The 14,663-nt window shown below is 46.6% G+C and overlaps 1 protein-coding gene across 5 annotated transcripts; it reads right to left on the bottom strand.

Annotated features, from left to right (window-relative positions):
- Positions 1 to 230: 230 nt before the first annotated feature.
- LOC101283215 (IQ domain-containing protein F5) lies at positions 231 to 13,773 on the bottom strand. 5 transcript variants are annotated; one of them, XM_049693573.1, is made up of 5 exons: positions 13,061 to 13,098; positions 12,562 to 12,624; positions 12,150 to 12,277; positions 10,298 to 10,394; positions 231 to 688 (listed from the first exon to the last, which is right to left on the bottom strand). In XM_049693573.1, the coding sequence occupies exons 3-5, from the start codon at positions 12,168 to 12,170 to the stop codon at positions 243 to 245; spliced, it is 564 nt and encodes a 187-aa protein (XP_049549530.1). In that variant the 5' UTR covers positions 12,171 to 12,277; positions 12,562 to 12,624; positions 13,061 to 13,098; the 3' UTR covers positions 231 to 242. The 5 variants fall into 5 exon arrangements, with proteins under 5 accessions (XP_049549530.1, XP_049549532.1, XP_049549531.1 ...); XM_049693575.1 differs by lacking the exons at positions 10,298 to 10,394; positions 12,150 to 12,277; positions 12,562 to 12,624 and adding an exon at positions 13,647 to 13,773 and having other exon boundaries at positions 13,061 to 13,118; XM_049693574.1 differs by lacking the exons at positions 12,150 to 12,277; positions 12,562 to 12,624 and having other exon boundaries at positions 13,061 to 13,127.
- Between the last annotated feature and the right edge of the window lie 890 nt (positions 13,774 to 14,663).

Here is a 14,663-nt window from a genome sequence, read left to right as displayed (position 1 = left end):
GAGTTGGAAGACTTGGTGGCCTTGCAACCCCAACTCTCCTACCCATGGCAGACATTGCTAATCAATCACAGGCCCTGCTCATAGAGCACCAGACTCTCAGAATCCTCCACACTGGACCCCAGGCAACCCCTGCCACTTCCTTAGAGCTGATTTATGAGATGCCAAGTATTTGCCATCATTAGCTCAATGACCTCCTTGAAGTATGTCTGACAAAGAGCTGGGGACACATATAGCAGACCTGGTCATTCCTGTATTGGAAGGGGTATGTACTGTTGTACACTACAAGCTTGCGAGCCCAAAGAGATTTCAAGTTGAAGATTCAGTTGGTTTTCTTTGAGGTCGTAACGGCCCTGAATAAAGCCACGGGTATGGCAGCTATGCCAGCGCCAATAGACCTGAATGATGCGGACAGCGTGGAGCAAACGGCAGTAACGAAGGCGGATGCACCACATGCGGAACCAGGATTGTAGCTTGACAGCTGCCCATTCTTGCCGCGCGTAGCATTCTAGAGACGTCCGCCGCCTCTTCTCCTGCAGCTTCACCAGCTTCTGTTTCCACCAGCGTTGAATGATCCACGCTCTGAGAGCCGTGTGCAGCAGAGTCCTGCGCACCAGGGTGCCCCGCCACCAGGCTTGGATGAAAACAGCCGCTTTCTGTTCTTCCATCATCATGATTCTTACTTTGGGGCCTTGCAAGAGAAAACAGGGGACAATTAAACTCATACAGGGACTTCCCTGGTGGCTCAGTAGTTAAGAATCCACCTGCCAATGCAGGAGACATGGGTTTGAGCCCTGGTTCTGGGAAGATCTCACATGCCGTGGAGCAACTAAGCCCCTGCACCACAACTACTGAGACTGCGTTCTGGAGCCCGTGAGCCACAACTACTGAGCCCGAGTGCCACAACTACTGAAGCCCACATGCCTATAGCCCGTGCTCCACAAAATGAGAAGCCCGCGCACCACAACAAAGAGTAACCCCCACTCACTGCAACTAGAGAAAGCCTGCAGACAGCAACGAAGACCCAATGCAGCCAAAAATAAATAAATAAATAGATTTATTTAAAAAAAAAGAAACATACATTTCGGCCCTAAGGTGTGGCAGGAGAGCTGTTGTGGGCAGCAGCTGGACCTCAGAGATCAAGTAAGTGTCCTGCTTCCGCACACATGCATGCACACACAAAGATACATGTGCACATAAGCGTGCACGCACAAAGATGTATGCGTATGCACAAAGATACATGTGCACACATGCGCACACACACACACGATCCAGTTTTCCTGTATCTTGGCCTTTGCATTCCCCAAACACAATCCCCACTTTGTAGCTCTCAACCATGTGTGGTCTGGGTTCAAACTCTTTGCGCTCCTCCTTGGCACACACCTTGGCTGGACTCACAGCTCTTAGCCTAGGGAGAAAATAGGGGGAAAGGACAGCCAAGGAGGAGTGGATCCCTGTTCATTTCCTGCTCTGTGTATGGTGGCCATTCATCCCAGTTTGCCTGGCACACCCTGAGTTTATGCCTATTGTCCTGGTATAATTTTGATAAGTGTCTCTTTAACTCCCTGAAGCATTTCTCTTTGGACAATAAGTTGCATGGTCACAGACCTTTGGGTCACTCCACTGGACCACAAGGGTCAGAGATGTCACAAGTCAAGGCTCTCTCCAACACAGTACAGCCTGGATCCATCTACGCAGGGAGGGGTGGGAAGGCAGAGGCAGTGGTGTGGGTAGGCAGTTGGAGGTGGAGTCCCTTGCTCTCCTCTCCTTTGCTCTTTCAAGCTCTCTTCTATCAATGCGACTTCATCATTATCTTTGATTGTAATTTGGAAGGTTTGCTGTCCTTATCAGGCTTTAGAGAGAAAAACATGAAAGTAAGGGTGCTCTTCCCACCACTAAGTGCCAAGTCACCCACACACTAGGCTTCCTGGACTTTGCTGGAATCTCAAACATGAGAAGGAATCCCCTCCTGAGGAAACTATGGGAAATGTACTGCCCTCCAGAAAGCTTGGGTAAATCTGACTGTCTCTTATAAAACATTAAATGCCGATGGCTTTGGGGGATGGTCAAATCCCCTCAGATCTACACTCAGTTACCCATGGTTAGGGTCTAGATGTTCCCATCACTCTCAAGTCTGTTCTCCTCCAGCCACTGCTCTGGCCAGAAGAGAAGAGGAGGGGAAAGAGCCGTGATGTCATAAGGGCACCTATGACTCAGGCACCAGGATGGCTCCCAATAGCTGAGCCCCTTCTAAGGAAAACCTAGAGGACCTGTCCTTTCTTTCCTATGTAAATGGCTACAAAGAAGAATACCTCAAATACTGACCCATTGACAAAAATGTGTATAGTGATACTCATTAAAGCCTGGCTGGTATTCATTAAATGGATTTCAATTCATTTATCTTTTTACATTTATTTTATTGAAGTATAATTGATTTACAGTGTTGTGTTAATTTTTGCTGTACAGCAAAGTGATTCAGTTATATATATATATATATATATATATATATATATATATGTATATTCTTTTTCATATTCTTTTCCATTATGGTTTATCACAGGTTATAGAATATCCTGTGCTATACAATAGGACCTTGTTGTTTATCCATTCTATATATATAGTAGTTTGCATCTGCTGATCCCAAACTCGCAGTCCATCTCTCCCCCCACTGCCCCCTCTTGACAACCACAAGTCTGTTATCTATGTGAGTCTGTTTCTGTTTCATCAATAAGTTCATTTTTGTCATATTTTAGATTCCACATATAAGGGATATCATATGGTGCTTGTCTTTCTCTTTCTGACTTACGTTACTTAGTATGATGGATTTCAATTCATTTAAATAATGGTATACCAAATAACAATTAGAAGAATGGGTGTGTTCTCTATCTACTAATATAGAAGCATGTACAAGATTTAGCAAGATTAGCAAGTTCATCAAATTAAGATCAACTAAATATAAGCATAGATTTACACACATGTCTTATAAAGTCATTCTTTTAAAAGGTGGTGGAAATTAGGAAGATATCCACAAAAATTAACAATGAGCATGTCTGATGAGGATATCAGGGTTGGGAGAACAGAGTAAACTCCCTTACTGTGGCTAAACCTCCTATGTCTTGCCTATCTGTAAGTCATCTAGTTATCAGGCCCCTGGGAGAGCAAGACCCACACAGGCCAGAAAGCCCATAAGCCCCCAGGACCAGCCCAGGACCCCCATCTCAGGCTCAAGTGGACTCAAGCACTCTCCTAACTTCCTCCCCTGAGGCCTCAAGGTCACAGTGAGGAGATGGGTGAAGGTCAGCCACTGCACAAGCAGGACCCCACCTCTTGCCTGCTCCTGGCCTCTGAAAACCTACCGGGCTATCGTGAGGCCCTGGTCCCCTCTCAGGGTCGCAGCCCCAGGGGTCACTGAGAAATGCATTTGCAATGTGTAGAGTGAGTATGGAGGAAGTCAGTGTGGGGCTAGGGGAAGAGCAGATGTAGAGAAGAGGAGGAGGCCATTTAAGGCTGGAGGGGGGTGTCAATGTGAAGTTAATGGGATGGGAGAATGGAAAGGATAAGAGTAAATTGGAGAATGGGGAAATAGTAGAGTACAATGCATGGGACAGTGAAGGTACAAGAAGCACCTGTTTGAAGATAAAGGTGTTTGGCCATGCCCCTGAGAGACCCACATCTGTTTAATGCCCCCATTAGTCTGGCTCCAGAGTCTAGTCCCTAGTCACCATTGTCCCTGCTGTCCCTGGTAATAATCATGGAGCAATGACATTCATCCCACTTCACAGATGAGGAGACTGAGGTGCAGAGACCTTACATGGCTTAGTCTGGTCTCACAACAGATTAGGGAAGTTGCCAGGGACTGGGGTGTTGGTGGATGTGGTGACCCTAGGGGCAGGGAGGGTGCTGAGGCTTTGAATGTCACCAGGACCTGCTCGGACTGAAGCCAGTGGGAAGGGAGGAACCTCCCCGGGGGCTAAGGAACAGAGGAGTGACACCATCCAAGGGAATTTTTTGTGGGTATGCTGGCCAAGGGGCCTGAGGCGAGCATGACGGGGGTGCATCTCCTGGGGCTAGAGTAAGGGACACAGGGAACAAAATACAAGCACCTCTCATGACCACTGTGGGTGACCCACAGAAGTACCAGCATTCTGGGGTCTCCCTATTCTTCCACCCCACCCCCACCATTCTCTGCCACCTCTACCAGAATTTCCCCCTAGAGGTTCTCAGTAGACCCCTTCAGGGAGGGGCGGAAAGAAGAAAGGAGGGGTCAGTGAGGGTGTCAATTGGATCAGCCCTCTGAATATGCTCCCAGCCCCAGAGCCTGCAGGGGAAGGAAAGCAGGTCTGCTGGGAGTGGCCTGTGCTAAGAGAGCCCTTCCCTATCAGCCCCTGCCTGGGTCATTTCTTTGGCCTCCACCCCCACACTACAGCTAGGTTACCCTTGAATGCAGGCCCCACCACAGCTGTCTTCCTGGCAGCCCCTAACGGAGTGACTTCGTAGGTCTGAACCCTGAGAAATCCCAAACCCCCTTATAGATCTCCACTATGGTCCTCATTGGATCCTACTGTAGTCACCTGTTTACTGATCAGCCTCTTCCCTCACTGGTTCCTAGAGGAGAGAGTCTGAGCCGCTTTCACATTTGTGACCCCAGAGGCTGCACAATATCAGGACATAGTAGGTTAAAAATAATTGTTCATTGAATGTGTAATAAATGGATGAATGAATGGACTCCACCCCCTAGCCCACTCCTCTGGAGACCCAAAGGCCTCAGGGCCTGCAACCCTTCTCTCCATGACTAGGGACAGATCCTGCCATGCCCTGCCTTGTCCGCTCTGCTTGGGGTGCGCTGAAAATCCCCAGGTCTGAGATGAGGAGTCTAGAGCATTTTGGGGCTAGGAGAGAAGAGTAACACTGGGAAAACCTGGAAGAGAGAAAGGGAGAAAACTGGAGGCGGGGCAGGGGGCACATGGGGACTTGGAGTCTGAGAGAGAAATGTAGAGAGAAGGGCAGAAGAAAGTGAGACAGAATGTGACTTTTCAGGTGATACCCAGTGGCAGCCCTGAATCCTCAGGCTCTCCCCACTAAACAGTCTTGTTGCTGCTCTCTTCTGTCCACGAATGTCCACTGTCCCTGTGAGGAGGTCCTGACAGGTGGATTCTGAGAATGAATACAAGACCTCTTAGTGGCCCAGCTTGGATTCTTGCTCCAGGGCTGTGAGTGGGATGGTTGCCCACAAAAGACTCTTCTTCTTCCTAGTGGTCCCCAGCCCAACTCTGACTTCACCATGGGCATTTAAGACCTGGAGCCACAACAGAACCCCTGGGTGTACCTCAATGAGAGAGAAGCCCTGGCCCAAGAGACACATTTGCTTTCACCCTGGGCCTCAGATCTGGGAGTTCTGTAGGGTCTCCATATTGCTTGTTTAGGGTATTGTGGGGTTGGGGAAGTTCAAGACTGGATAATCCTGTGTGGCTGGCATAATTCAACTCATAACACCAATGATAAGTCACTAGCTACAGGCTTCCCCTTAGGAAAGGACATGCCTTGGTCAAATCCCTTCCCTATGGCCAAAGGCAATTCGTAGTACAGGACATAGCAGTGACCCAGCAGTAGCCAGTATTCCCAGTAGCTGTGGGATGAGTCATCAGCTACGAAGAGTGGATCTACTACGTCCACATATTCACTACAGCCCACCCCTTCATGTCACTCACATATACTTGCTTCCCATAGCAAGTTTTTACCATTTAAAAATAGCTTCTTCAGGATTCATGTAGGTCTTTTCTCCTGGGAAAACTTAGAAGGGTCAGAGAGACAAACTTCAGTCCCTACTGCTACAGTTTATTTTGAGGCCATTACTCACACTCCTCTCCCCCTTCCTCTACCACCCTTTCTAAATTCCTTTCACCTTTGACTAGCATTTCTGCTGGTCTAGGCAGTTTGCCTGAAGGGAAGCAGCAATTCAGACCCTCATCCTTGAGGCACCTGGTTCTCTGGTTAGCATGTACTTCTCAGGCCATGTTTGTGTTCATCTACCATTATACCTGGGCAGCAAAGCAACAAGACATCTTCCAATGACTCACCCAAGCAGCACTCATAGTCTTCCCTGCTCCCATAGTGTAGCAGCAGGCCCTTCACCTTCTCCTCATGATATCAGGGTTAATTATCTCTGCCAGAGTGGTGACACCTTTCATCGCCTGCTTAACTCTTGGCAAAAGGAGTCTGAAGTGACCAGGTCACAGCTGTAGCTTTAAGTTTAATGGGACTCTTACAGTGATCCCTGATGTGTGCCTTCCAACTCTAGAAACTAGAACCTCCAGTAACATGGAGCCTGAAGGTGCAGGGACAGAAAGCACAAACACCCAAGCATATAACTAGAAGGGGTGGTCACAGGTGCAGTACCATTTCCACACATTGTACCTACTGAGGACTCAGAACCATGTAATGGACATTGATTTAGGGCTTGGGTTGGCAAACTACAGCCTGTGGGCTGCACCCAGCCCACTGTTTTTGTACATCCTGTAAAGAATGGTTTTTACATTTTTCAGTGGTTGAAAAAACTCAAAATAATAATATTTCATGACATATGAAAATTATATAAAATTCAAATTTCAGCGTTCATAAATAAAATTTTATTGGAACACAGCCATGTTTATTTGTTGATATGTTGGCTATAGCCACACGTACACTACAATGACAGATTTGAATAGTTGTGACAGACTATATGTGGCACTCATCACTTCCCACTGCTGCTCAGCACACAATAAATTGCAGTGGTACAGTTATAACTGAATAGTGTTTTGGGTACCACACATATTGCTGTGCTGTGACTTATTTTTTATTACCAGTACATATCCATCATGTCAAAACAATGGAAAAAGGAGAAAAGTGGACTTTAAGTATCGCACTTTTAAGAAAATGGCAAAGCATTGTGCTCATTATGCAATGACGCTATATAGCTGTGCTAAAAGAATACAATATTGGGACTTCCCTGGTGGCGCAGTGGTTAAGAATCTGCCTGCCAATGCAGGGGACATTTAAATTTAAAAAGATTTAAATGGAGTATCTCATCACAGCAGAATTTCTCCACAAAAATAAGAAAAGTGAAAATGAGGCTGCAGGCAAAGTACGTTTCCAACTTGCTCATTTGTTAGCCAAGCAAGAAAAGATGTTTACTAATGATGAATTAATTAAATCAAGTTTAATTGCAGCTTCTGAAAAAAATGTGTCCAGAGAAAATAAATTTAACTGTTAGCCTTTCAATGAGAATAGCTGCTCCAAGAGTTGAAGACATTGGGAACAAAATCAAAAGTCAATTAAAGACAGAGCAAATGACTTCAAGTGGATTTCCTTGGCTCTTAATGAGTTGACAGATATTACCAATACAGTTCAGCTGTTGTTCATTGAAGGGGTAAATGCCAAGTTTGAAGACTGAAGAATTGAGTTCTATGAATAGTCTGCATGAAACAAATACAGTTGAGAGTATTTTTTAAAGTTGAGAAAACATTAATTCAGTACAACCTGAAGTGGAATCTGCTAAGATGTGATAAAAATGATAGTGGTGAAAATATGTGTGAAGCAGGGGGAAAAAAGGCTTAGTTGAACAAATTTACAAAGTTTATGAAAATATAAAGTGCTTAAAGCCTGTGTTTATTCATTGTATTATTCATCACTAGGTACTCTGTGGAAAATATGTGAATCTATTGTGTTACTGAACCAGTAATGTCAATGATAAATTTCACTTGCCACTTATTGACAACCATCATTGGTTCCATGAATTTTGATCAGAAATAGAAGCTGGGGCTTCCCTGGTGGCGCAGTGGTTGAGAGTCTGCCTGCCGATGCAGGGGACACGGGTTTGTGCCCCGGTCCAGGAAGATCCCACATGCCGCAGAGCGGCTAGGCCCATGAGCCATGGCCGCTGAGCCTGCGCGTCCGGAGCCTGTGCTCCGCAACGCCATAGCAGTGAGAGGCCTGCGTACAGCAAAAAAATAAAAAATAAATTAAAAAAAAGAAATAGAAGCTGAATATTCTGACTTATCAACCACACAGCAGTTCTATGTCTTAGCAGTGATAAAGTTTTATTGACTTTTAAGCTCAGGGTCAAGATTGAAATTTTTCTGAGCAAGAAAAACTGCCTTAAACTACTATAATCAAACACTGAATGGCAGGGACTTCCCTAGTGGCGCAGTGGTTAGGAATCCGCCTGCCAATGCAGGGAAAACGGGTTTGAGCCCTGGTCTGGGAAGGTCCCACATGCCATGGAGCAGCTCAGCCCGTGCACCACAACTACTGAGCCCACGTGCCACAACTGCTGAAGCCTGCGGGCCTAGAGCCCGTGCTCCACAACAAGAGAAGCCACCACAGTGAGAAGCCCGTGCACCACAACAAAGAGTAGCCCCCTGCTCGCCGCAATTAGAGAAAGCCCACGTGCAGCAACGAAGAACTAATGCAGCCAAAAATAAATAAAATTTTTAAAAAAACCTGAATGACATTGGAAATAAGTTTTGCTGCAGTCTTCATGTTTTTTAATGAATTAAACGTGAAATTAATGAGCAAAGCAATGTTTTATGTGAAACTTATACTGAAGTAGAGTCATTTTGGCAAATAATTTTAGTTTTTTAAGATTTTTTTTTATTAAAAAATTTTTAAATTTATTTATTTTTGGCTGCATTGGGTCTTCATTGCTGTGCTTGGGCTTTCTCTAGTTGCGGCGAGCAGGGGGCTACTCTTTGTTGCAGTGCACGGGCTTCTCACTGCAGTGACTTCTCTTGTTGTGGAGCACAGGGTTTGGGCGTGCAGGCTTCAGCAGTTGTGGCACGCGGGCTCAGCAGTTGTGGCGCACGGGCTGAGCTGCTCCACAGCATGTGAGATCTTCCCAGACCAGGGCTCAAACCCGTTTCCCCTGCATTGGCAGGCGGATTCCTAACTACTGCACCACCAAGGAAGCCCCTTGACAAATAATTTTAACTAAGTAATGTCAAGCTGCTTTATGCACTTCCTGAGCTGTCAAAAGTTAAAACAAGAAGCAAGATAACCATTCTCATGCAAATTTTCAGTGGATATATTCTCTGAGTTCAAACTAGAGTTCCAGCAGCAAGCACTTTTCAGACTTCCATGTTAAGTACAAGAGGAGTTTCCATATTTCTAAACTTTTTTATCTAAGCAATTGAGGAACAACCACCTGAACTTCAATTGGAAGTAATTGATCTGCAATGTAATGACATGCTTAAAGGCAAATATCAAGAAAAGAATCTCATAGAAGTCTACAGATATCTTCCAAGTGATGACTAGTCTCGATTATAATCCTATGCTCAGGAATTTATATCACTATTTGGCGGTGCCAGATATTTCACTTCATACCTATGTGAATGAAAAGACATTTTCAGAGATGACACATGTAAATTTTCATTACAGACAAGCATTAACAGACAAACATTTGCAATTGATTTTGATGGTAGGGAACACTAACTTTTGGTCTTCTTAATTGGGCTAAACATTATTTCCCTCCCACCCTGACTGCCAGTTTTTAAAGTTTGTGGGTGCGACCCCTCTTTCCTTGTTTTGTTGCTGAGGCTGAATTTTTATGCTACTTGACATTCACACTGAAAGATGAGGATCATTAGCCCCACTTCACAGCTCAGGAAACTGGGGCTCTGAGAGGGAAAATGACATGTCTGCAGCCACACAGCAGTGAGTGGGGAAGCCATGGTTGGTGTGACCTAGCTTGGTCTGGCTGCAAAGTCCTTGCTCTTTACTCTGAGACATTGAACACAGTAGAGAGAAGCAAGGAGAGAGGAGATAGAAGTCCTTCAGAGCAAGAGCGAGAGACTAGGACCTGAGTGAGACAGGGCAGGACACAGAAGGACAAAGCAAGAAAGACAGAGCTCAAGCCCTAGAGCAAGACAGAGAGCTGGAGCATGAGATTTCTGGGCAATGTGAGCTGAAGGACCAACTTGCCAGGGCAGAGGAGATGGAGATGGAGCTGGGCTGGACATAGGGCTTCTGAGTTTGCAGGTTTAATGGCGAATAACCCAAGACCTTAGACCCCTCCCTCTGCAGGAAACCACAGAACAGCAGTGCCCAGATGGGCAGAAGGGCAGCCTAACCTTGACCTCTTAACCGGCCCTTTATCATCACTTAGGCGCCAGTCTCACCCCAGTTGGCAGCTTTTCACAAGAAGGGACTGTCAGAGGTCTCAGCTCCACCTGGATCAATTCTTGCAGAGACTGGGGAGAGGGAGAGGCAGACACAACTGATGGCTTCTCAGCTCTAGGTCTGTGATAGCCTAGGGGATGACACTCACCAGAAGGTTTGGCTAGAAGTGGGTTGCCTTCTTTCTCCATCTCCACACCTCTGGAACTTCCCACACCAACCAGGTCTGGAGGGGAATGAGTCCTAGCCTGCATTCGGGATCAGAGAGTGAGGGACAGAGTTTGAGGTAGGAGTGAGGACAGGGGCTATGCAGTCTAACCATTTTTAGTTTGGAGCTCAGACTCTGATTTGGAGGTCAAGTATGAAGATACAGCAGGGAGCTGTTGGAGGTCACTGAAAGGATGTGACCGCCAGCTGTACTCACAAGCTAGACCCAGGCAATTAGATGCCCCTCACCCCCTCCCCTGTCCTGGGAATGTATGTTCTGCCTGCCATTCCCACAGTGGGAGGCATTTTCAGGGATTCAGCCTTGAGAGAGTAATGTGTTCTCGAGAACATCTGGGTGGTATATGTGGCTGAACCTCATTAAGGCCTCTATATAAACTTGCAAGAGTCTGGCAAGCAAGTACGGAGATCTACTTGTCTGTGGCCGCCCAAGACAAGTCTTGTAAATAAGTTCCCTTGCTTACTAAACCTGCTACCTACTAATCTGGGGTAATCTGCCTCTTTCTTCAGTCTTTTCTTGCCCTCCATGTACAGGGGCCAGTTTACGAACCAACAGGAGCCAGGATCAAGAGCTTGGGGTGGGTGTGCTCCTCTCAGCCATGGGGGTGGCTGGGAGATCACACCCAGAGCAACTAGACCTGGTGAGTGAATTCCTGGCAAAAGTGCTGCTGTGCGCAACAACCCCACCCCTGCCCCAGGCTTCCATTATACACGGCCTTAGGGAGAGGCACCATTTCCATAGACTGAACATGAGTGATGCTCCCTGAGTTGGCAGCATGGCAGATCTGTACCCCCAACTTTCCTACCTATGTCAGACGTTGCTAATCAATCACAGTCTCTGCTCAGTCTGGACAGTGGCTCAAAATCATCCTCCTCAGACAACCCCTGCCAATTCCTCAGAGCTAGCATATGAGATGCTAACTATTTGCCATCATTGGCCCTGACCTCCTGGAGCTTATCAAGCAGAGAGAAGCTGGGGAAAGACCACTTCACTGCTTTATTGGAAGGGGAATACACTCTGTCACAATGCAAGGCCCTGAGCCCAGCAAGATCTCGAGTTCGAGATGCAGCTGGTTGGCCGTGACTCTGTAGTGGCCCTTGATGAAACCCTGGGAAGCGCAGGAGTGGCATCTCCAGTAGGCCTGGATGATGCGGGCAGCGTTGAGCAAATGGCAGTAGCGCCAACAGATGCGCCACATGCGGACCCAGGACTGCAGCCTGACTGCTACCCACTCCTTCCGTGTAAAGTTCTCCAGAGCTGTCCGCTGCCTGTTCTCATGCAGCTTCACCAGCTTATGCCTCCACCAGCCCTGAATGGTCCACACTCTGAGAGCCACGTGCAGCAGTGTGCTGCACACCAGGGTGCCCCGCCACCAGGCCTGGATCTTTACTACTTCTGGATTACTGATGGGAGGCCTGTTTTGGGTTCTTGGGATCTAACAAGAAAAAAGACGAGACATTTGGAGGATATTCCCCACCCACTTCAGCCCCAGGGTGTGCCAGGAAGGGATCCTGATGCCCTATCAACAATCACCCCTTCTTCTGAACCTCAAGAGCACTGGGCAAGGCACTGGCTGGAACCAGAAGACCAGGTAGGTAGGTGTCCTTTCTTTGCCCCACTCTGGTTAATGGACATGGATACATCACATTGACCTCTGAATCTCAGAGCTCCCATCTGTAAAATGGTAGTATATCTGTCCTGGCTACCCAGTTTTACATGGGTCAAGTTGGCCAGCCTAGAGCAAGAATACCATGATCAAAGGGTTATCATAGTCCACCTGAGCCTGACCAGGATCCATGATCCTTCCCTTCAGACACCACTCAGCTACTGGAGAAGTGGCTTCCTCTTCTAATCCTGCTCTTTCATCCTTGACTGCAGCTCCAATCCACAACCTGCTCTCTTCCTCTGTGATAACATAGTATTAAAAGTTCCCACATCCCATAAAATTCTACCTCTTATCTCTTCCCCATCTTCACTTCTCTTGACTTTCAAACTTTAAATCTTAATTAGCAAGCAAACATACATGCACACGCTCAAACACACACACACACACACACACACACACACACACACACACACACACCCCATTGATTAAGCCCAGCTTCGCATATGTTGGCCATTCCATTCCACAAACACAACTGCCACATTCCCACCCCCAGCCCCGTGTCATCTGGGTGGGGGGATCATACTGCTCTGAGTCTCTTATTAGCATCATCTACTCCCTTTGTTGCAGCTATATTCTCTTGTTTAGCCTAGAAAAATATGGGGAAAGAGGACAGACAAGAATGAGTTTATTCCTGTTCTTAGCTCTGGAACATACAAAAGACACTAGCCACAAGCATTAGGACACAAAGACCAGAGACATCCAAGTCCAGGCTCCTCCTGCCTCTGCCTTCTCTAAGTTCGATAATGGTGCTGGCGGTAAAGATTTCAAGATCAGCTCATTCTGCTGAGGCTCATTTTTGGTGTGTTCATTAATTGTTTTGGGCTGGTCCTTCTCCTGCAATCAGCAATTAGGGGAAAGGCAAGAGGGAGGCTGCTCTCCCTCCCCCTCCATTAAGTAACCCACACATCGCCAGCGTACAGGGCTTCCCAGAGTATTCAGATGTCAGGGAGATCCCCTCATCCCGAGAGATTTATGGGGACATCCCTAAAAAAGCCTAGTGTGTCAGTCTCTCTCTTACTCACCATTGGTCCCACATGGATTGGGTGTAGATGGTTCAAATCCCCTCAGGTCTGTGTTCCTCTAGTCATGGCATGGAGAGAAAGTGGGGGAGGGAGACCTATGATGTCATAAGGGCAGTTATGACTCAAGCACCAGGCTGGCTCCCGACAGTTAAGCCCCCTCCAAAGAAAAGACAGAAGTGCTGTCCATTCTTTTCTGCTGGAAATGGCCAAAGCCCTAGCTACAAAAGCAAGACACCAGAAATAGTGGCCCATTGATGTAAAGGTGTATAAAGGTAGTCATTGGTGATATCCCCAATTGGTAAAATTGGGCGTTGATTTAATGGTTTATAGTCCATTCAAACTATAAAATACAACATAACTGTTGAAAAATAATGAATTTGATCCATGTGTACTGATGAGAAGGTATACCCAAGATGTATTTGTAAGTGAAAAAGCTGAACATCATTATGATCCCATTGGATGGGATATAAAACCATCATTGGATGGGATGGTAAAAAACTGTCAAGATATATAATTATACACGTATGCTATAAACGCAGGTAAAGAGGGAGAAAGGTATATAGACCAAACTGCTACCAATGATTACCTTAGAAGAGTTGAATTGCTGACCCATTCATACAATACCAGGGAAATCTGTGAGGCCCCCAGGACGAGCAGTGCTTTCCTTCCCCAGCAGGCTCTGGGGCTGGGAGCATATTCAGAGGGCTGATCCCATTGACACCCTCACTGACCCCTCCTTTCTTCTCTCCTTCCCACTCTTCCCTGAGGGGGTCTACTGAGAGCCTCTGGGGTGAAACTCTGGTAGAGGGTGAGAAGAATGGTGGAGAAGAACGGGGTTGGAGAAGGAGGCTCACCCCCATCATGCTCACCCCAGGCCACTTGCCCAGCACACCCTCAAAACCTTTGCTTGGATGGTGTCACCCCTCTGCTGCTCAGCCCCTGGGGCAGCTCCTCCCTGCCCACTGGATTGAGTCTGAGCAGGTCCTGGTGGCATTCAAAGCCCCAGCACCCTCCCTGCCCCTAGGGTCACCACATTCACCAACACCCCAGTCTCTGGCCTCTTTCCTGTCTGAGTCTGCCTCCATCTTGGGACCCAGCCCCATCGTTTACCCAGGCTCCATATGTGGGATCTTTCCTGTGCCCTTAGAGCGCAGGGACTTTAATTTCTCCCTTCAGTCCTCAAATGCTCATGGATCCAATTATGAGGAGCATGTGTTTAGTGGCCATTCATATATCTTCTTTTATGAAGTATTGGTTTAAGCCTTTTGTCCACTTTTATTGGATTGTTTGTCTTTATTACTGAGTTCTAGAAGTTCTTATACTCGATATGAGTCCTTTGTCAGATACATGTATTGTAAATATTCTTTTCCCTGGCCTGTGACTTTTTAAAATGCTGTCTTTTGATGAACAGATGGTTTTAATTTGGATGAAGTCCAGTCTATCAATATTTTATACTTAGCACTTTCTCTGTCCTAGGAAATCTTTGTCGACTCCAGGGTCACAAAATAATTCTCATGGGTTTTCTTCTAGAAGCTTTATATAGGTTTAGCTTTAGTTTTTGTTTAGGTCTGTGATCCATCTTGAATTAATTTTTTTTTTTTTT

The sequence above is a fragment of the Orcinus orca genome, chromosome 10, assembly GCF_937001465.1.
Source record: "Orcinus orca chromosome 10, mOrcOrc1.1, whole genome shotgun sequence".
In the NCBI taxonomy this organism is placed as follows: Eukaryota; Metazoa; Chordata; class Mammalia; order Artiodactyla; family Delphinidae; genus Orcinus; species Orcinus orca.
This window is presented reverse-complemented; position numbering and strand designations above follow the sequence as displayed.

What these genes read in the sequence shown, in the direction of transcription:
- LOC101283215 (XM_049693573.1), bottom strand. Translation starts at nt 12,170, where the DNA reads ATGGATCCTGGTCAGGCTCAG. An exon ending in TGGATCCTGGTCAGGCTCAG is followed by an intron (nt 10,395 to 12,149) that starts GTGGACTATGAT and finishes TCCCGAATGCAG; the next exon opens with GCTAGGACTCATTCCCCTCC. An exon ending in ACTTCTAGCCAAACCTTCTG is followed by an intron (nt 689 to 10,297) that starts GTGAGTGTCATC and finishes TTCTCTTGCAAG; the next exon opens with GCCCCAAAGTAAGAATCATG.